The 24,041-nt window shown below is 37.9% G+C and overlaps 1 protein-coding gene and 1 long non-coding RNA gene across 5 annotated transcripts in view; one reads left to right on the forward strand and one right to left on the reverse strand.

Moving 5' to 3' along the window:
* LOC127496210 (NACHT, LRR and PYD domains-containing protein 12-like) overlaps positions 1-24,041 on the reverse strand; it is a 206,778-nt gene that overhangs the window by 92,106 nt on the left and 90,631 nt on the right. For 2 of the 4 annotated variants that reach the window (XM_051863934.1, XM_051863937.1), the window contains one exon: positions 2,340-2,510. The exons of 1 other annotated variant lie outside the window; for it this stretch is intronic. In XM_051863934.1, coding sequence (XP_051719894.1) covers positions 2,340-2,510 — 171 coding nt within the window. Of the gene's footprint in view, positions 1-2,339; positions 2,511-22,388; positions 22,580-24,041 lie in introns of those variants that run through there. One more of the 4 variants, XM_051863938.1, reaches the window with a different exon arrangement.
* The window catches only part of LOC127496213 (uncharacterized), a 163,319-nt gene that overhangs the window by 83,592 nt on the left and 55,686 nt on the right, over positions 1-24,041 (forward strand). The window lies entirely within an intron of this gene.

Below are 24,041 nucleotides of genomic sequence, written 5' to 3' on the forward strand. Positions count from 1 at the left end.
GCTCTGATACTGATAGGCCATCTTTTCCTGATGCACTCACTGCATGTATTAGGATATGAAACACTGGATGTCCCTGAACTTTTTTTTAATCATTTCGTGTCTAGACTATTGTAATGCCCTATTTATTGGCCTGTCCAAAAAACACATTTCAAGATTACTGTATGTTCAGATTTCAGCAGTAAGGGTTTGCATTCTGTTGCCATCATTCCTTTTCTACATGATCTCCATTGGCTACCTGTGGCATCATGTATCCATTTTAAGATATTGCTTCTAACATTTAAGGCATTACATGGTCTTGCCCCTCACTATTTGTCTGACTTACTCCACCCTTACTGCCCTGCTCAGTCACTTTAGTCATCCGAACTTGGCTTTTGTCCATTCCTAGATTTCGTTTGTCCACTGTTGGTGGAAGGTCATTCTGCGTTTCTGCTCCTAAACTAACTCACTACCTCTTGCACTCCATAGCATTTCTTCTCTGTCTGCTTTCAAGAACCAGGTAAAAACACATCTGTTTGAAATGTGTTTCCGATAATGTGGCTTCATGTTGTCTCGTTTTTGGTTTTCTCCCCAGATGTATTTGAAATTTACTATTTAAAGCAACCTTGAGCTATGGAAAGGCAAAATATCAATAAAACTTCTTCTCTAAGTAAGAAACCACAACTAGACCCTAGTGAATTAGCAAAATACTCACCCATCTCAAATCTTCAGTTTACGTCTAAAATATTAGATAGGTAGTGTCTCAATTATGCTACCTTTTGCAGAAGAATGGTATATATGTAGAATTTCAGTCAGGTTTCAGGCCCCATCATAGCACAGAGACTGCACTTGTTAGAATTACAAATTACTTGCATCCAGGATCTAACAAAGGCTGCATTTCACTGCTAGATTTACTTGATCTTAGTGCCGCATTCAACACCATAGATCGTGACATAGTCTTAGATAAATTACAAAATTGCATTGGTATTTAGGGAAAGGCATTTAAGTGCCCCTATCATGCTTTTTCTAATATTACCCTTCATGTAGTGTTTTTATAGATGCTTGTGAATGTAAAAGGTTGGCAAAGTTTCAAAGATCAAAGTACAGATAAATGGAGTTATTGTCTCCCAAATGAAATAACTGGCTGCCTCAAGCTCAAATTGATATGATAAAATGGATGCCATCGTTACTGTTTAAGTGCTGAGGAAGCATCAGGAGCTGAAATTCAGATATGGTAATGGGTAAATGCACTGCAAGAGACAGACCAATCACAACATATATGGATATTACTTTAATACATTAATATCTGGCTGATAGCAGAAGATTTCTTAAATTGTAACATTGAAACATTTTCTGTAAAGCTGCTTTGAAGCAATATGTATTGTGAAAAGTGGTATACAATTAAACATTAAATGAATTTATATTTAAGTATAACAAACGTTGTACTTACATGTATGTAGTTGATATAATATAATAATAATAATAATAATAATAATAATAATATTTCCTTACATTTATATAGCACTTTTCTGGGTACTCAAAGCGCTTTACATACAGAAGGGGGAGTCTCCTCAACCACCAAAAATGAGCAGCATCCACCTGGATGATGCGACAGCAGCCATATGTTGCGCCAGAACGCCCACCACACACCAGTTTATTGGTGGAAAAGAGACAGAGTGATGAAGCCAATCAGTGTATGGGGATGATTAGGAGGCCCTGATGGACAGAGGCCAACGGGCAAATTTGGCCAGGATGCCGGGGTTACACCCCTACTCTGTTCGAAAGACATCCTGGGATTTTTAATGACCACAGAGAGTCAGGACTTCGGTTGAACGTCTCATCCGAAGGACGGTGCTTTTTGACAGTATAGTGTCCCCATCACTATACTGGGGTGTTAGGACCCACTGTTGGCCTCACTAACACCTCTTCCAGCAGCAACCTAGTTTTCCCAGGAGGTCTCCCATCCAGGTACTAACCAGGCTCAGCCCTGCTTAGCTTCAGTGGGCAACAGTCTTGGGCTACAGGGTGATATGGCTGCTGCTGATATTGATAGTGATGTGTGTTTACACAATTAAAACAATATTATAAATGGAGTGTGAATGTGATGAACAGTAAGAATGAATCCAGCATTACTCAGTTCAGACTGTTCAGCTCGAGTCTGTTTCAAATCAAAACTGAAATGTCTCGATGTGTCTGTATTTTAGTGTGACTCTCAGTCCTGCAGTATCATGTGACTGAGGAGCAGCTCATGTGTTCAATCATTTACAGCTCAATCAGCTGAACTCACAGCAGCAGAAAGGGGCTGAACACTTCAAATATACTTTACATTGTGTTTCAAGTGTGAGAGTCAAATATGATCTTACCACAGTTTCTCCAGTTTACAGTGAGGATCCTTCAGTACAGCAGAAAGAAGAGTCACTGAATCTCTTATTGTATTCAGTGACAGACTCAGTTCTCTCAGGTGTGAGGGGTTTGATCTCAGAGCTGAAGTCAGAGCAGCACAACCTTCATCTGTGAGACCACAATTAATCAACCTGTAAGAAATAATGACACTCTTCACTCTCTCAGTTTAGATCAGATCAGATCAGGGGCTGTATTTATAAAGCCACTAAGGAGTAAAATGTTAGTCTTAAGTATATCAAAATTCTAAGAATGATGTAATTTTACTCTTATTCCTAGACTTAATAAAAAGTGTGATTCATAAAGGTTCTTAAGTGTTATGACTAGGTCTCAGCTCCTAAAATATTTAAGTGCGCTGGAGAGGTATCTTAACCTAGTTAGGAGTAAAAAGATGGCAGCAGAGAGGAGGAGACCACACACACTAATGAAGATACAATGTATTGGAGTTATATGATGACAGGGAGTTGATAAAACGCTACAAGGCAAATAAAACTGCTAATGAAATGATTTATGGCACCTACAACTCCCTTGCACTCCAGTGTATGACGTGGAGAACTGTCCCATTCGAGGTTCTATTGTTCTCTCTCATTGAATGTTAGCACCTACGCCACTATGAGACTTAATCTTCAGTATTCTTTTATCATTATTCTTTTGTTTTTATTCAGCCATTATTAGCCTTTATTCCGGCATTACATTGCTTGGCCATCCACATCACTTTCATCTCAGATTCGTTAATCAACCTATTACCTGAAGTATTTATGGGGTAAAAAGCATATTCTTGGGACCTTATGTGAATTCTTTTTTTGGCAACTGGAAAAATGCAGCAGTGCACCAGTAATGGCTTGGGGCCCATCAGTCTGAAGTAAGCAGGGTCTTAAATAGCACTACCGTGGCACTGACCACACCAAACATACAGTAGTGGACAAAAGTGATGTGCAGAGGTTTTTTTGGTTTTGTTTTGTTTTTCAATGACCATACAAATTCACTTAAACCATCAAAATATGAGGAAAATATTTTAGATTTTTTAAATATTTTAAAAGATCAAAATACTAAATTTAGTAAAAGTATTTATCTGACAAAATTATTTGGCAAAAAAGGAAAAAGTCTTGGGTTATGACTGTAGCCCTGGTTCCCTGAGAACAGACACTGACACTGTGTCCTGAGATGCTTTGGGAAAGCCTCAGTGTGACTGGTATCTGAAGCAACTGTCAAATCACTGCAATCGTATTGGCCATCGACAGCCTATGACGTACTATTAGTGCGACCAAGGAAGTATATAAGGAGTATCCACTTATTGTCTGAAGGGACTGTGCAGGCAGCCCAAAGGCATGGCAAAGAGATGCGGCGTCTCGTTCCCTGTTCTCAGGGAACTGGGGTTACTGTCGTAACCCAAGACGTTCCCTTTTGAAAGGGAATTCGCACTGCATCCTGAGACACTTTGGGGAATGAAATACCCACGCCGCCATGCTGAGGGAGTGCATGCCAAGAAATGGCTGACTAAGCACAAATAAAACAACAGAAATGCCAAAACCACTCACCCCTTCTGGTCACACACTAGGCTGTCAGTGACAGTACTCACGATGACCACTGCCCAAGCTATCACGCCTTAATGAGAGAGTACCCTCGCACTTGACAGAAGGACTTGTCAAAGGCCGCTCAAAGGCTTGGAACCAGCATCTTCACTGGGAAGGGGTTCCTTTAAGGGAGCATGGCCAAGGGGCTGAAAAGAGCCCTGGCCAGTCATTTTTTAGGGGGACACTGTGTCAACCCCTAGAGCCACCAGGGAGGCTGACCTGGTCCAACCTGTAGCTTGGTCCAGCCAATAACCTGTCTTGTTTCCTAAACAGAGTCTCTTACATGTTTACCTCAAGAGAGACAACCAAATGAGAGGGACTGCAGAAGAGGCAGTAACCAGCTCACACCAGACAAAGAGATGAGAATCCTGGGGAGCATGGCCAATACGATTGCAGGAGGCCTCTATGTAGGGCCTGCTACTCCAGAATAACACGGGCATGGGCTCAGGGCTAATGCTCGAGCTCTAAGGGAGCGTACTCAAAAACTGTCCAGAATAGGAGAAATACTTAGTCAGCTCAACCTGAGCATCATTGGTGTTGGACACAAGGGGAGCGAAGAACTCTTAGAGGACCCTGAACAAGGGGAGTTAAATATCAGCATGACCTGAGACAAAGCTAAGAGTGGAGGCCTGAACATAAAAATGACTCTTGCTCCAAGACATGTTGCTGTCTGAGCTAAGCTCTGGAGGAGTTTAGGCCTCCACAGGACACAGTTCCACAGAGGAGGCCTTGAACACTCAGCCCTGTGACTTGATGACTTTCAATCAAGGAGCTTTCAGGGGGATCCTGCTCGAAGGCCACAAGCCAGATAAAACTACTTAACCAGAGCTCTAGAGAGCGGAGGCTTCAGCACAAGCACATTTGACTCTCTAAATGAGAGGAAGCCTAACAACACTCAAGGGACAACCACAGGGGAGGCTTTCTGAATTAGCCTGCAAAGACTGGCTATTTGTCTGTGCCTAACACCACTAGGGAACTGTAACTCAGCATGTCAGTTTTTACTCTAGTAACAAGAGGAGTCCAGCTCAACCTAGGCAGATTGAGGAGGCCACAGGACACGCGTCAAACAAACATGCTTGTGCAAGAACCAATGAGGTTCATTCTCGTGTTACGCAGCATGTTTGAGCTTCCGGAAGAGGCTTGTTCTCGCGCCTGAAGCGTTACTCACCCTCATGTCTTTCCAAACCCGTAAGACTTTTCATCTTCAAAATGAAGTCTCAAACACAGGATGGTTTCTCTCTGGGAGTCAACTGCACCTCTAATTCATATTTGTGCAATTTGCTTCACAGGACCCACATGCTTTCCACTACATTCAATTTATTAACTGTTGCGATCAAACACAAATTGTGTCATGTTTGGTCTCATCTGACAGCTTATAAACTAAATAGAAATATGGTAAACTCAGAGATATTCAAGTATCCACTGAGGAGAAAACGTATTCACTTTTTCCCTCTCTAGATAACCACCCATTAACCTGGTCTTTTGGTTTCCCGTCAGTTGGTTTTGGTGTTTGTATTCTACTCATTCTTAGCAAATCTTTGCTCAGGGTATAAGGAGGAAATGTAACTGACAATCTGGGAGAAAGGCTTTTACTCTGCCTCTTCTGCACAGCAGTGTATTAACTGTTACAGCTAAGTTTTCCTATACAGTATGTTGTTTCATTCTACTGTCTGTATATTTAAACATGTAATTTAATAAATAACTTTGCCTGCCTTAAAGGCTTTAAGAATCTTTCCTGTTTTTACTGATAATGTTAAAAGCTAAAGTGATTGTAACTTACATAATATAAACATTTAAGTTTAATTCTGTGTTTTTATATCAGTTAAGAGAGAATAAAAGGTTAAATAATAACAACAACTTTAATGGAGTCAGATCAGAGTCAGATAATTAAATGAATCATGCACATCATCCTTCAACTGCTTTTTGTTCTGATCATTGATTCAAAATAGCAGCGCAAGCGTCCAGTCTTATGGATCAGAGATTTAAGTCAGAATAAAGAGACTGAAATGTTGATACTCACGCAAAAGCGTGCATTTTAGTGTAATTCTCACACTGTGTCCTTACCAGATGGAACGTGTTTTTGCTTTAGCCAGCTCAGGTACTGATTGTGTTTTTCATAATATTAAAATAGATTAATTTGAGTTTGAATATAATTTGGCGTGACTTTAACAGCCATGATAAAATAAAATAAACATAAGGAAACAAGAATGTTAAAAGTGTGAAAACTATATAAATAAACAAAGGTATTCCATGACATTTGAACCTGTCCTGGATGACCCCCAGCCCTGCACATTTTGTATGTCTCCCTATTTCTGACACACCCATTTCAGGTTTTGCTGTCTCTACTAATGAACACATGAGTTGAATCAGGTGTAATAGATGAGGGAGACATACAAAATGTGCAGGGCTGGGGGTCCTCCTGGACAGGTTTGGGAACCACTGGAACAATGTTAGCCCACCCACATGCACTTCTGATCGGCTGCGATTAATTTTGTCATGACATGTAGATGTCACATCTGGTGTGAGCAGACTGTCTTTCGCTAGAAACTTATTGCAGTGTCAGTCCTGCAGTATCATGTGACTGAGGAGCAGCTCATGTGTTCAATCATTTACAGCTCAATCAGCTGAACTCACAGCAGCAGAAAGAGGCTGAACACTTCAAATATACTTTACATTGTGATTCATGTGTGAGAGTCAAATATGATCTTACCACAGTTTCTCCAGTTTACAGTGAGGATCCTCCAGTAAAGCACAGAGAAGCATTACATTAGAACTTCCTATTTTATTCCAAGACAGATCCAGTCCTCTCAGGTGTGAGGGGTTTGATCTCAGAGCTAAAGCCAGAGCAGCACAACCTTCATCTGTGACTCCACAATCATTCAACCTGTAGAAAGATGAAAACCATACTTGTCAAACACTATGAACTGAAAAAAGCAATCTGACAACTTCCTGCAATATACACTAACTTGCAACTCCAATGTAATTCATTCATAGTACAAACTACATTCACGTGTACTCCTTAATTTCACATTCTTATCCAAGTTTCATGGTGAAATTCACAAAAACAAAAATCAAACAAACAAAAAACATTAAGGTTGAATTTAATCAATATTTATGCAATTCAATTTTAAATTTAATCTTGTTTAAAACTAATCTGCATTTTGGACCCCCCTATCATTATACCTGTCCGTAAAAAGGCACAAGTCCCAGAATATAAAAAATATATAATTATAACTTTAAGTTACTTCTTTATGTGAAAGAAAAATTAATAGCTGGTAAACCAGATTATTATATATATGCAGCTTCTCTAACTTTGATTTTCTTACTTACTGGACTGATCTAGATTCTTTAATCACAGGCAGCATCTTATGAAGAACTTTCATACTTTCAGCTTTGTTTCTTTTTAAAAAATTATCCAGATGAAACCACCTAGCAACAGCATACAATTAATGTTAATTTTACTTACTGAACTGTTACTTACTGAATTGATCTGGATTCTTTAATCACGGGCAGCAGCTTCTGGAAAACTTTCAGTTTTCCAGCTTTATTGTTTTCCTCCAACAAATTTATTAATATCAAACTCATCCAGCTTCTTCTCTGATGTCAAAAGCACAAAGACTACAGCTGACCACTGAGATGAAGAGAGTTTGGCTTCCTTTATTCTTCCAGATGTCAGATACTGTTGTATTTCCTCCACTAGTGAATGATCACCCAGTTCATTCAGACAGTGGAACAGATTGATGGATTTCTCTGGAGAGTCAATGGTCCTGATCTTCATCTTGATGTACTCAACTGTCTCCTCATTGCTGTCAGATCTGCTTGTCTGTTTCATTAGTCCTTGAAGGAGAATCCGATGAGACTCCAATGACAGACCCAGAAGAAACCGCAGGAAAAGATCCAGATGTCCATTTTTACTCTGTAGAGCCTCATTCACAGCTCTCTGATGCAGCTCAGATAAAGTAGATGTTAAAAACATTGAGAGGTCAGAGAACACACTAGAGAAAAACTGTGAGCTGTAGTTTGTGAAGGAGAGGTGCACATATAGAGCCGCTAGATGTTCCTGAATGCTCAGATGAACAAAGCAGAAGACTTTCCCCTGATACCAGCCAAACTCCTCTCTGAAGATCTGAGTGCACAATCCTGAGTACACTGATGCTTCTGTCACATCAATGCCACACTCTCTCAGGTCTTCCTCATAGAAGATCACATTGCCTTTCACAAGCTGCTGAAAAGCCACTTTCCCCAGTTTGAGGATCATGTCTTCATCTGTCACGTTCTTCTCATAGTCCTTCTCAAGTTTGATGTTGGTCTGAAGGATCAGGAAGTGTGTGTACATTTGAGTGAGAGTCTTGGGAATCTCTCCACTCTCTGCTTCGCTCAACATCTTCTCTAGAACAGTGGCTGAGATCCAGCAGAACACTGGGATGTGGCACATGATGTAGAGGCTCCTTGATGACTTCAGGTGTGAGATGATTGTATTGGCCAGACTCTGATCACTGATTCTCTTCCTGAAGTATTCCTCCTTCTGTGGATCATTGAAGCCTCGTACCTCTGTCACTCGATGGACACACTCAGAGGGGACGAGATCAGCTGCTGCTGGTCTGGAGGTGATCCAGATGAGAGCAGAGGGAAGCAGATTCCCCACAATGAGGTTCGTCAGCAGCACGTCCACTGAGGCTGATTCACTTACATCACACAACCTCACATCGCTCTGAAAATCCAGAGACAGACGACACTCGTCCAGACCATCAAAGATGAACAACACTTTATATTTGTCACTGGATATTTCCATTTCTTTTGTTTCAGGGAAAAAGACATGAAGAAGATCTGAAAGACGGAGTGTTTTGTCCTTCATCAAATTGATCTCTCTGAAAGGAAGTGGAAATATGAGCTGGACGTCCTGATTCTCTTTCCCTTCAGCCCAGTCCAGGATGAACTTCTGCACAGAGACTGTTTTTCCAATGCCAGAGACTCCCTTTGTCAGCACAGTTCTGATGGGTTTATGTTGTCCAGGTAAAGGTCTAAAGATGTCATTGCATTGGATCGGTGTGTCCTCTGTTTCTGCTCTCCTGGATTGTGTCTCAATCAGTCTCACCTCATGCTCATTACTGATCTCTCCACTCTCACTCTCTGTGATGTAGAGCTCTGTGTAGATCTCATTCAGGAGTGTTGGGTTTCCCTGCTGTGTTGTTCCCTCATACAGACACTCAAACTTCTTCATCAGATTTGATCTAAACCTGTTGAGGACTTCATGGCTGTAAAATTAGAATACCACATTATTACATGTGTAAAAGAATAAAATGTCTTCTTTTCTGTATTATGCAGGTGATGATACACTGCAACAAAATCAGCAATAAAAACCCTACAATTTACCTGACAGTGGGATACCCGCTTTCATTAAAGTCCTGTAGTTGATTCATAGACTGGTCATTCTTCTTACTGATGGGTTTTGTTACGGCTGATCTGGGTGACTGGATTGACCTTAAACAACATGAGAATCAGGAATCAGACACTCTGATATTACCTTCATTTTGCCAATGGTTGTTAATAAACTTATTAACATTGCACTTTCTAAAGGTTACAACTGTAATAAAAAACAAACAAAAAAATATTTTACTTTGTGGTCAGTATCTGCTTGCTGTTTATAACAGAATAATTTAAATTTAATCTAAAAAAAAAAATGTTATACTTGAAATTTAGTGGTTGATCCATAGACCTGTCACTCCTCACAGACACACAGCTGGTCTCTGGTTCTGATCTCTTCTGGTCAACTGAACTATAACAAAGAGAGATTAGAGTAAATCATTTGAATTGCTGCATTCATTTATCATTAAAAACACTTATGATCTTTACATTTACAATGTTGATACAAAAACCATAAACTGCACGCCAAGTGCTTTCTTATACGTGTCTCTCTGCCTAATATTTAATATGAAAACAACAATATGATAAATATAGGCTACCTTATATAAAACAACATAATATAAATAAATTAATCATGTCTTTGATACAATACCTGTAGCCTACCGCACTAAGCTATTTCATGTCTCTCTGCCTAATTCTATTATGAATACTATAATGACTTGAATGCCTCATATAAAAAAAATATAAATATTACACACATCTGAGCTCTGGCTCTGATCTCTTCTCCTGAAATGTAACTGTAACATAACAAATTTAATCCTTTATGAAGATAATCATTTTAATATAAGGTCCTAAAAGTATATTGTTCATCAAAAAGTCCTTTTTGATGAGCTTTTATGGTTTATTGTTTTTAATAAACTTTTCACTTTTAATTTAAAAAACATACACACACATAAAATGTTTCCCTGGAGGCTTTATCTTCTATCTTTTAAATGTGATTTAATAGAATGTTTATTTAAAGTATCTGCATCCTGCAGAAAAATCTCTGCATGTGTCATCCATGATGAATCTGAACAGTTGAAACAGAATCTGGTCTCCAACTCTGGATGGAAATGACAGCCAAACAATAATTCAGCTAAACGGATACCAAGAGTCTGAAAACAGGATCATGAGACGTGGCATTCACTCAAACACACAATGTTAGTTGTATATTATTAACACAAAGGGGGGAAAAAACAGTGAAACCCCGTTAATTTGAATTAAAATATCAAATACATTTCACATTAAACCACAATAAACCCAAAGTAATGCACTCTACCCAGCTGGGATTTTAGTTTGTTCGCTGGCGCGCTATGTTGGAGCTCGTTGTAATTTGACAGCACACTGAGTACTCACAGATCCAGAGAAAACGCGATTCCAGGAAATCGTTAAGACCGCAAACCAGGAAGCACAAAGGAAAGAACAGCCACAAACTGGATACATCCAGCGACGATGATCAACATGTCCAGACGAACTCCACCATCCAGGAGCGAATCCCGATTTGCCTCAGCAACACAGCACCTTTGATCTCTCCTTCCGATCACTCCGAACTCGAGGGGTGTTACGAGATTTTCGGTTTCCGAGATTTTCGGTTTCCCAAGGCGGAGCATATATGAATATTAATGAGTTTCCCAGACATGCGCGATTGCACGTGCAACTGAGAATTTTAGTTCACATTTATCTCAGGACATTAGTGGATTATTCCATAAAGGTAACTATATTCTCAGCGTCGCGGCTGACTTATGCCTAAACTACAGTTGTTTACTTCTAGGTAACACTTTATAAAGTTCTCATTAGTATGCACGTTTTGTGCAGTCGTCTGTAACTGAATGACAGACACTTCGTGTAACAGCAGAGCAACCTTCAGCTATCGAGTTCAGCTCGTTGTGCTCTTCCTCCTATGTATGTTTAAAAACTCGGTATTTTATTAGTTGTTATCATTAAGTACATCAATGCCTGTAACAACTGAAATAAACCTGTATAAATGTTTCTGAGGACTAAGGCTATATCTATTCTGGTATTGTGCTTAAATTCTTGTTCATTTTGATATGAGGCCTATTGCTTTTCAAAAGGATTAATAAAATTCTTTATGTTTAGGCTCACCAAGGCTGCATTTATTTGATCAAAAATAGGCAAAACAGTAATATTGTGATTTGTTTTCTTTTAATATATTTTAAATGGCTGTTTATTCCTGTTACTCCAGTCTTCAGTGTCACATGATCCTTCAGAAATCATTCTAATATGCTGATTTGCTGCTCAAGAAACATTCTTAGCTATTATTATCAGTGCTGAAAACAGCTGTTCTGCTGAATGAAAGTGGAAACCGTGATCCAGTGCCTGTTCTGTTGATTCACAGAAAAGCAGGTTTAAAGACTATTGAAATAGAAATCTTTTGTAACATTAGAAATGTCTTTTTTTCCTTCTTCTTCTTTTTTTTAATGTATTTAATTAACCCTTGTTGAATAAACTTCATCCTTGTGAAATTCATTTCTTAAAAAACAAAAAAAACTACAGTGATTCCAGACATTCGAATAGTATTTTAATGCAAATGCATTTGTGCAAATAATTTGGGGGCCACTGTATGTAAAAAGATAACTTTTTGTTGTTATAAAAATAGTTTTAAGTAAATAAAAAAAAATGTCATTAAAATTCAAAGAGTGGTAAAAAAAAAATGTCAAAATCTTTAAGACTAAAAATGTAATTTTTTGATCTGAGAATAGCTTTCTTATGTGTCATTTCCATATATTAAGGGACTGCTACAGTAGCTAAAGTTTGTTGTTGGCAAGTCCATGGCCCATCTTTTTGTACAAAAACAAAATGTCATTAAATGTCTCACACAATATCAAATGTTCACACCATCACACATTATACAAAGCGTCTAGTTATCAAAAGCAAATCAAGACCATATTCCCATCTTTATTCCAGGATTTGTGATATATGTTTTGACATAGTTTAACTTTTTTTTTTTTTCAAATTTTCATGAGGCCAAATGTGCCCCTAATTAAAACCCCATGAAGAAAATGTATGTTTATGAACATTAATGACCAGTGAATTCAGGTTGACTGGGACACTTTTTGCCATTGAGATGACTGGGAAAAAGTTTCCCAGTCAACCTGAATACCAAATAGCCTAATGAATGTTTGTGTATCAAAATAAATTGTCCATTTATATCAATGATCATCATTGTATATCCAGGTACACAAGTCACACATGGTCAAGAGAACAGATGGCAGAGAATAACAAAAGGTTACAAAAATCTTTATTAAGGCCACTGATTTTGGACATTTCTTTCATTTCCAGAGGGATGACCCTGTTTTAAATCTTCATAAGTTGAGGTAACATAGAAGAACATAGCATTGAAATGCCAGCTGCATGTTTTTACCAATATTTCATTTATATATTTTCCCTGTTAGGCTATATGAAATCAGTATAATCTACTTCAACTCATTCAGGTGTTCTGGGATGCTTGGTTTTATTGTGCAATTGAAAAATTAACCCTTGTGGTGTCAGTGTATCTTTCTTTGTAACCATGAAAAGACAATATAGTTTCAGCAATATTTTCAGCATTTGTCACCAACCAGAAAACCAGAGAATGTTAGTCTGAACAGGTAAGCTAACACATGTATAATCACACCAGTTGTCCATAGGTTACAAAAATATTATGTCCACACAGACACATTTATATAGGCCTATCAGCTGTTACATCGCAAGGTACATAGGAAGAGCACAACGAGCTGAACTCATTGTAGACAGCTGAAGGTTGCTCTGCTGTTACACGAAGTGTCTGTCATTCAGTTACAGACGACTGCACAAAACGTGCATACTAATGAGAACTTTATAAACTGTTACCTAGAAGTAAACAACTGTAGTTTAGGCATAAGTCAGCCGCGACGCTGAGAATATAGTTACCTTTATGGAATAATCCACTAATGTCCTGACATACATTGTGAACTAACATTCTCAGTTGCACGTGCAATCGCGCATGTCTGGGAAACTCATTAATATTCATGTCTGCTCCGCCTTCGGAAACCGAAAATCTTAGAAACCGAAAATCTCGTAACAGGTGTTACCATGAGAGCACCTCATTGGTTAAACAGATTTCCAATAAAATAAAAATACGTTTTCTGTCATTTTCCCCTAAATTTCAACCGCATTAAAACTTTGTACGCTAAAAAGATATGAATTACTTTGCAAATAACTTCACCCTCAAAAGAAAAAAGATGATGAAAAAATCCTAAATGTGAATCCACATTCCAATATTCAAATACTCATGATCACAAAAGCAAATAACTTTTATAACACTTTTTTTCTTTTCAATAAAAACTCCCATAAAGATTTTTTATAAAAAATAATACCTTAACTTTAGAAGGGCTCTACAGAAGTATTTACGTCCTTCAGAGAAAACATTAACACGGAAGTCACCTGTAAAGCGTCTCGAGACCTGAACACTCACCTTGATCAACATGCAGATTAAAAACTTCCTCCACCTTTTCTTTCAAGTAGCTACAGGTAAAATCATGGCTTAGTATTTATAAAGGTTACTATAAACATTTGATTCTCCATATAGAATCGATTCTGGCTGTTTAAACGGAGAAACATGAACTCTGAACATTTCCTTTTACTTGTGAAGTGCTCAATCTCAAGCCTGATAAACACGTTTTGTTAATGATTACAGTAGCAGGGCAAACTTCAAGTGCAGTAAAGTTATTTTATAGGTCCAGCATTAGCTTATTATGCGTGAAAACTCCACACACAGTGCAAAAACAATAGCGATGTCCAATCATCAAATGACTTGTAAGTTTTAACATACAAAACAGCTGCAAGAGGCCTTTACTGGGATTCAAGCACCAAAGGCTCATGTAGACGATACGGTGATATAAAGATGTTACTAATCAAATATAACACGGGTTATTAAGTGTCTCTTTATGGAAATATTAGCAGGCTATTAAAAGAGACAATGTTGTCTCTTCATTTTAATTGGACAGCAAAGCAATATATTCAGTCATGTTGTTCAGTATTATTGGGGTGTAAGAAAAGGTAGGCCAAACATGATCTTTAAGTATTTTGGAGATCAGAGATTTCTGTTCAAACCAAACAATTTTTTGAAACTATAGACCTAAAGAATTTTTATTTGATAAATATTTGATAAAATCCGATGGCTCAGTGAGGCCTGCATTACCAGCAACAACACTCCCTTTTCAATGCCCAGAAAGGTACTAAAAACATATTTAAAACAGTTCATGTGACTACAGTGCTTCAACTTTAATATTATAAAGCAACGAGAATACTTTTTGTGTGCCAAAAAATAACAAAATAGCGACTTTATTCAACAATATCTAGTGATGGGCGATTTCAAAACACTGCTTCATGAAGCTTTACGAATCTTTTGTTTCGAATCACTAGATATTGAAGTTTGCCCTACAAGGCAAACAATAAATTAAGAAATGGCAGGGCACACATTTCTTGTTTTACCCTGTCTAGACGGTGTATAGGAGCGCATCTCCTATAGTGACAATACATATAGGCTATTAGAACAAACACACACACAAAAAAACTAATATTCATATACAAAGGCTACACAAACAAATGTTAGACTAACTTACTCTATTTAAGTTATAAATAGATTTTTTGAGATTTCTTTCTCCTTTTCAATATTGTTTTTGTTCTGTGACCTGCACACCTAAGGGTTTGCCATTATTATTTTATCAAGATATTTGTATTCAATATTATCATTTAATTATGAGAACAAAGTAGGCTTTGTTTATTTTTGGTTTAATTTATAGTGTTTTATATTCATACAAATGAACACTTTTCGGTGATTTGAAGCTGTAGTTAATGTTTGTTCAAAAATACAAAAGGAAAGTGAAAGTAAACAAACTAGGAGCCAAAGGTGTTTTATTAAATCATTTTTGGGTGAACTATCCCTTTAATACCTTTCCGAGCCTTGTCAGTGGTAATTAAATTGCTTTCTACGGAGGAGTCAGAGAACTGTCAGATTTCATCAAAAAATATCTTAATTTGTGTTCCGAAGATGAACGAAGGTCTTACAGGTTTAGAACAACATGAGAGTGAATAATTAATGAAAGAATTTTTGGGTGAACTAACCCTTTAAGCAAGAGTGACTGTCACATCACGGCTTTTTGTTGTTGGCTTCAGAAATACTTATAAAGCGGAATGTGTCAACATTAGTAATTAACTGTGTTCACAGACAGTAGGGGAAAGAAATAAACCAGTAAAAAAATTTGGTCTATTAAAATTTAATAGACCATCATATAATAATAGGTAAATAAAAATATTTGACAAATATACATTTTCAGTGAAATTATTTGCATAATGGTGGTATACACATTTACAGCATCTCTATAGTCAGACCTTGATTTTCTCAAAGAAAAAGTTATTTTAAATTTTAAAGTTTACTGAAGATAATTTGTTTTGCTAAATCACATTGTCTCATTATAGCACAATAAATGTCTTATTCACACCATCTAGGTTTTGTTGATTAAAATTTTGTCACTTCATGTCACTCACTGGTAGTGCATACTGAGTGTTACACCATCTACACTGTAATCAATATCTAGTAAATCCTGAAATAGATCATTGTGGAAATCTGCAATTCAAAAGAACAGATGCACAAAAAGATAAAAACAAGAAACTGCTGTGAAGTCACACACACATGTCAGTGTGATCTCTGTGTGTCTCTGTGTCTTCAGTCTCTGTAGCTCCTTATTCACCATCAGCTGATCCTGAGGAAACTGAACTGACGTCTAAATACTGAGAGTCCTACAATAAAACACACAGACAGTCACATATGAGTATGAGACATTACTGCTGTCACATCACATCAGGAGATTATTTCAGAAAAAACACAGCCAGATATTAGTATATTCATATTACTGCCAGAGATATGAATGAAAAACTAGATTAAAAGATAATAGGTAAAAGATAACAGTAAATGATAAACAACTCTCTCATCACTTACACACAAAGACACTGTAAGAGATGAAAAAAAACTCATATTCATATCAGTCACTTCATATAATTAAACTCTTATTAAAAAAAAGGAGCTGAATTATCTTAGGCCATGTTCACACAGCAGCAGAATACGGTTACGTTCACACACAGTACGGTTATTTTCAGGGAGTGACAACCGCATTCTATAATCGAACTCACATCTGTAAATTTTCAGGACTCATAACCGAAAATTTGCGCTGCGCGAACAGAATAGGACTGAATAACTAGTTGTCAGTCACACCATTCAGTGCGAGAGAGCCGTTCTGCTAAGGGATTTTGTGTGTGGTTTCACTTTCGGTAACTTACAGTGAGGGAGATGTGAGCTGTGTGTCATCTGAAGGTTTTAGATCCAGTCACTATTCTCCAAGACATAAGGTAAAAGGTTAACAAAAAATGTACTGTTGATTAAAATGCTAAATCTAGTATTACATTGGGGGTGGAAATGAATAGGCTTAAATTTGGGTGCTAGTAACCCAATGCACAGGACAATGGTGACACCAGAATAAAAATATTCATGATTCTGAAGCTAAAAATACAAAAATATTTACCCACAAATATTCCCTCATTGCATATTATACATTACATTCAACATTATATATAGTATCCTAATGCAGTACTGACACTAAAACTCTGTAAACTTGAATTTTTTCTCACACAGTAATTTTCACATTTTGGGTGAACTATACACAATACATATTGTCACTATCCACGATACATGTTGTTGCATAATTGTATTGTGATATATTGTGACATGATATATTGTTACACCCCTATCAGTCATATGAGGCACTGAATTTATGAGCATTAGAACAACAGACTTTGGAATACGTCTCTAAGAAGAAATTGTAAAAATGTTTATAAGTTATACCTTCTGAAGAACAAATCATATTGCAAAAAAATTCAATCTGCATTGTAAAAATGAACAATAGAAAATGTACGTTTCCTCTAACATATCTCTAAAAAAGTGATTTCTTTCTGAATAAGATTGTGAAGTGAAGTTATGTTTACAGTAACAGTATAATAACTTGATGAAAAACAAATAGGCCTTAAATGCTTTTGTAACGAGAAAATCAATACCACATTTTTTTAAATTTCAAAAAGTAACGAGAATATGCAGATGCATTTGAATCAACTTTAATAAGCAGTATTTGGCCAAAAAATGAGATATGTTTTTACAGTCATTTGTCCAATCTGGCTCTGCAATCACCTAACCTTCGGAAAATCCATACCTTGGAAAAAGTTATCCCTATATATTTAAAGGTGCAATGTGTAAATTTTAGGAGGATCTATGTTTTCAGTGGTGTATAAAGACCTTATATAATGAACCAAATGTAATGAAATGAAATGTTTTTATTGCTTTAGAATGAGCCATTTCTATCTACATACACCGGCATGTTTCTACAGTAGCCCAAAATGGACAAACGGCTCTACCCTCATGTCGTTCAACACCCATAAGACCTTTATTCATCTTCAGAACACAAATTAAGATATTGTTGATGAAATCCGATGGCTTGCTGAGGCCTCTATTGAGAGCAAAGCCATTCAAACTCTCAAGGTCCATAAAGGTACTAAAAACATATTTAAAACAGTTCATGTGACTACAGTGGTTCTATCTTAATATTATAAAGCGACAAGAATACTTGTGTGCCAAAAAAACAAAATAACGACTTTTCAACAATATCTATATGGGCCGATTGCAAAACACTGCTTCATGAAGCTTCTGAGCTTTATGAATTATTTGTTTCGAATCAGTGACTCGGATCTCCTATCAAGCGACTAAACTGCTGAAATCACATAACTTTGGCGCTCCGATTCACTGTTTTGATTCGTAAAGCTCTGAAGCAGTGTTTTGAAATCCCATATAGATGTTGAAAAGTCTTTATTTAGCTTTTTTTTGGTGCACAAAAAGTATTTTTATCGCTTTATAATATTAAGGTTGAACCACTGAACTCACATGAACTGTTTCAAATATGTTTTTAGTACTTTTATGGATCTTGAGAGTTTCAATGGCTTTGCTCTCAATAGAGGCCTCACTGAGTCATCGGATTCCATCAACAATATCTTAATTTGTGTTCTGAAGATTAACGAAGGTCTTACGGCTGTAGAACGACATGAGGGTGAGTAATAAATTACATTATTTTCATTTTTGGGTGAACTAACCCTTTAAGCAAAGTTTTAAGCATCAGTCTCACTCAGGCGCAACACACAGTAGTTTCGTTTTGTGAGAGAACATGGCTGAAGGCTGTGAGGTAAAGCTAAAGCCCGGAACACACCAAGCTGATGCCGGGCTTATCAATATAAGCTGACGTGGTGTGTTCTGGGCACGGAACAGCCGATTGCAGAACGCGCGTGCTAGTTGACAGTGGGCTGAAGTTCTTTCGGTGTGTTCAAGCACATATTTTTTCCCCGACAAGTCTCCCCCCAACGTGAGGCAACAACACTGTCAGCTTTCGCTGACGCTAGTTCTTTGACGTCGGGTTCGTGTGTCCCGACCTTAAGGGTTAACTACCTTTCTAAAGGTGCAATGACGTTGCTGCCTATGAGTAGATCAGATACCCTCGGATTTCATCAAAAATATCTTAATTTGTGTTCTGAAGATGTCATGACATGAGGGTGAGTACTTAATGACAGAAATTAAATTTTTTGGTGAACTAACCCTTTAATCACAAAGACAGCAGCTGGTTTATTAGGCTGCTGTCACTTTAAGACCTGCACAGACCCAATACACTGTACTGCGTCTTGCTAGACGCTACGGGGAAACTTCTTTTCTCCGATAACTGAAGCCTTATTCAATCACAGCAGTGAAACTGCATGGCCATTGGTTTGTGCATTTGGAATAAAATGAACCAATGACGGTGCGGCGGAGCTGGGCGAGCCTGCAGCGAAGAAGCCTGCCAGAGCCCGCCAGAATGGGCGGGGCATCTGGCTATATAAGAGGGCACTTCGTTTCTTGGGGACGAGGAAGTAATGGCTGTAGAAGCCTGACTCGCTCTGAGCTGGCAGAACTTCTATGGCTCCTTTAGCCAGCAAATTATTCACCTCAGAGCGCAGGATGCGAGCGTCCTCGCTCCCACTGAGGTGGGAACCACGCCGCTAAAGCGCGGGGGTTTTTGAGCAAATTGAAGTACATAACCTCGCTTTATTGTCTCAAAAATCCATTTTGACACTCTTGGGATGGCCTGGGGACCCGACGCTCGTGATATGTTTGTTTTATCTTGTTTGCTATAACAGCGATTAGTTGCATGGGCGCGGGAACTTGAGCAGGCCCAATGCTTAGAAACAAATTGTCTCCAGCACCCGGAATTGAACGGGGTGTCAGGTGGCATAAATATTCAGGAAGAATGCTCTTTTAGAGAGAATAGTTATATGAGTCTCCATTGATAGTCATGAGGGAGAACATCATACATTAACGAGCTGTTAGCACTGCATTCAGCTGAGCGCTGTCAGTGCTGTGCTCGCTCTCGCAGCGTGCATAGAGCTGGGGAGTCCCCTTGCTGCAGGGAGGATGAGACACGCAGGAATAGACCGGCGTGAGCTCACCATTCAATCAGTCTTGCAATTTCATTGTTCCTTTTACAACAAACGCCAGAGAAACATGCTTTTTCAGAGTAAATATATATTCCATGAGTCTCACCTGAGTCAGGGGAGAACGTCATGTCATACTCAGCTGAGCGCTGTCAGCATTGAGCTTGCTCTCACGCTCTCATAGTGAGAGCGCTCGTTCTCAATGAACGCGGCTTGTGGGGGCGGAGCCGGCAATAGACGCGCTCTGAGGTTCAGCATTTTATAACAAACACCGGAGAAATATGCTCTTTCAGAGTGAATATATTCTATGAGTCTCACCTGAGTCAGGGGAGAACGTCATGTCATATTCAGCTGAGCGCTGTCAGCATTGAGCTCGCTTTTGCGCTCTCGTAGTGAGAGCGCTCTTCCTCAGTGAACGTGGCTTGGCACCTGGCTGCTCGAGAGCGGCGAGCTGATCCGGCTGCTGTGAAGCACCGTGCTGATTAGCTTGCTGGAAGCTGCGAGAGAGAGGTCGCTGTGTCAGCTTGATCCTGCTGCTAGTAGTCGGCGAGGCGGCTTCAAGTTTCGTAGATTCAGTGATGAGAAGTGATCGTCATTGCTGAAGGAGAATTAATCAGAGATCCTATGTGAAGTGCTTGCTTATATAGCCAGATGCCCCGCCCATTCTGGCGGGCTTCTTCGCCATAGGCTCGCCCAGCTCCGCCGTGCCGTCATTGGATCGTTTTATTCCAACTGCACGAACCAATGGCCTTGCAGTTTCACTGCTGTGATTGAATAATGCTTCAGTTATTGGAGAAAAGGAGTTTCCCCGTAGCATCTAGCAAGATGCAGTACAAGTGAAGTATCGAAAGGGAATCCTCCTTTCCTGCGTACTGGCAGCCGCAGCGTTAGCATTAGCCGTTATCTTTTTTGGCTAATTGTTGCAGGCCTGTCATCTAGTGGCTTTGACTGCGTGCACTTCAGGTCTGAGTCCGGCAGCGCGAGTGTCTTGCGCTACATTTTTTACACTTCCTGCTATTCACATAATTGGCATATTGCGGCCTTTCATGTAACATGGCCTATGTGGTCTTTCTGTGTTAATCTGTCTAATGTGGCTTCTCATGCCCATAGTTTATACAGTCATTAGTTCATAAATATTTACTATTTATGCCTTCATTTGTCACAAAAATGTAATACTATTTGTGACTGATATTGTGTACGTTAAACTGTTTTTCACCTTCCAGCCATACTCTTCCATTAAGAAGAGGTGCAATAGCCCAGAGGTCCAAAGAAAACTTTAATCAGGTTGACAGAAGTATACAAAAATATGGGTGTCTGTGTGGTTTACTACAAATGTAGAAATGTCGAAATACAATGTTACAATATTATATAACATTGTTGAATTAAGATATACATCTTTGCAAGTCACTGTTCTTATAAATATACATTTCGTGAAACAGTAATATAAATTAATGACAGTTAAAATAAAATTGCGCTGGTCAAAATGGCGTCGTTAAAGTTAAACACCATAATCCATGCTTACTGATGAACAATCAAGTACTTTAAGAAAATACAAATAAAGATATTACAAATAGCATTCTAAAATGTGACATCAACAGTAGTTTCAGTAAGTTTACATGGTAGCTATCACACCAAATACAACTGCGATAGTGAAACTGCTGAGTCATACAGCTAGTAGTAATAACATAACGATAACAATAATTACGGAGCCCCGCACATGACAATGCAGGAAAAAAAAAAAAAAAAAACAGTAGGCTAAATCGTGCACGCTTTATAAAACGCTTTACTAAGTCGTTACCTCAATTTATAAATCGTACGCACGACATACTAATTTGCACGATTTAGTAAATCGAGCCTAAACTGGTGGGTATCAATTATAATTTCTTTTTGGGGTAGACTCCACCCCTGCCTTCATCTTCAGGCAGGATCAGCCGAACCTGCATCCCTAGGATTTGGACTAATAACAGGGCCTACGCCAAAGAATTTTTCTATACAACTAAACATGAATCATTGTAGCTCACTACCATCTGTTAATACCTTACCCAATAAATACCACGCAAAGGTCCACCTGCCCTCTTGAGTCTTTCTGGTAGAAGTAAACGTTCAGTGAAGTAATTTGCATTGTCGCCCTCTGCTGGTAGACTCATTTAAAACATCTCTTTTTAAACTTAGAAAAAGGTTTTACATGTAAAAAATGTAAAAGAATCACATTTTCCCATTATAATAAACGAAACGGTCTACCTTAATAAATCTCTTAATTACTCTGTGTATATGGTTTGTTGATTACAATGTTCTAGTTCTAGTTTTGTCACTTTTGTCACACTCTTACTGTGTATACAGTCTTACACCATCTACATTGTGATCAAGCAGTGCATTATCTAGCGAATCCAAAACTACTCCAAATTGCCAACGGTGATTTTAGGCACTTATTTTCATCTATAAAATAGAGTCTTAAAAATATACAGTAAGTTCAGATCCTGTAATAATGTAAATCTGATGACATACATAGTTCAAAAGAACAGACCAAAAACAGACACCAAAAAAAAAAAAAACAAGAAACTGCTGTGAAGTCACACACATGTCAGTGTGATCGCTGTGTGTCTCTGTGTCTTCAGTCTCTGTAGCTCCTTATTCACCATCAGCTGATCCTGAGGAAACTGAACTGACGTCTAAATACTGAGAGTCCTACCCTAAAACACACAGACAGTCACATATGAGTATGAGACATTACTGTTGTCACATCACATCAGGAGATCATTTCAGAAAAAAACAGCCAGAGATATTAGTATATTCATATTAGTCAGAGATATGAACGAAAAACTGCATTGAGACACTGTAAGAGATGAAAATATTCATATAATTATTAGGGCTGTGAATTTTAGCGTGTTAATTAGATTAATTAATTACGAAAAAAATAATTTAAAGTTAGCCTATAGAATGCAGTTAGAATGTCCATAAAACACAAGATATGAAAGGCAAAGTGCAATCAGTTTGAATCCTTTGAAGCGTACAACAACATCTGTAAGAACGTCTGCTAAATTCAAATGTGATTTTGCGCTTTGGCTAGCGCTGAGCCAGAGATGCACGTGCTCAGTGCTTTTTATATCACAACTATTCAGTGTTTTCAACCACATAAAGTTTATTTTAAGTTTCAGACATTTAAATCGACATTAAATAGGCTACTAGCCAAAAATACATTTTGTTAAATACACTCTGATGTTTATGGAAAGCGATAATAATAGGCTAATCCTTTTTTTTTTTTTTTTTTTTTTTTTCAGTTAAAATCTGACGACGTGTTTTAAAAGACAAAACGCATTCAAATATTTGACAATAGGCGCCGATTTATGTTTCTACCGGTTGGTGTCCACACTCCATAACCGAGCGCGCATACGTAATATCTGAGCCAGAGTAGAGCCATGAGGACACAATATTTGAGAGAGTTTTGTGGAGAGATTCGTGCTGCACATTACATTGATGCGCTTTCGCATTAATGTATTACAATGATGCGCGCTCGACGTGTCGTTAAAAAATGCCATAGTGACTGCCTCAAGTGAACTAGCCTATAAAAATGAAAAGAACATCACGTCTGAAAACTGCAGTCGTTTTTTATTGGTTAAAATGAATGGAGAATATCTCATATTTTTCCGTGGGTGATCAGCGCCTATATATCCTATAGTTCATGAAAGGCTATAGTCAACAAGTTTGTGAATGTTTTGAATAAAAAAGGAAAAACTAAATAAAAGTGATACATCTGTCATACAGCGCTATCGCCCCGCACATTAATAATAAATGTAGCTACATATACTGTGAATTAATTTAACAAACTTAGTAACCTAGCTTTCTTGGTAGCATTCAGTAAATTAACATCTCTAAGAAAATGGTTCATAAAACATCAGTTGACCATATGTTTACTTTCAATTTCATATTTCCAAAAACTAAAATTCAGTCATTATTTACTCAACCTCATGGTCCAAAAGTTCATGTAATAAATTCATGTTGAATCAAATTGTTGAATCAAACAAAATATTTCTTTCTGATTCTACTTTTTGAAATGTCTATGTAATGCTTTACACAATAATGACTTCAAATGATCTTTTGGGGATAATTTCTCAGCCAAATTTGATGTACGATAAATTTGCGATTAATTAGATC

Source organism: Ctenopharyngodon idella, chromosome 15, assembly GCF_019924925.1.
Source record: "Ctenopharyngodon idella isolate HZGC_01 chromosome 15, HZGC01, whole genome shotgun sequence".
Classification (NCBI taxonomy): Eukaryota; Metazoa; Chordata; class Actinopteri; order Cypriniformes; family Xenocyprididae; genus Ctenopharyngodon; species Ctenopharyngodon idella.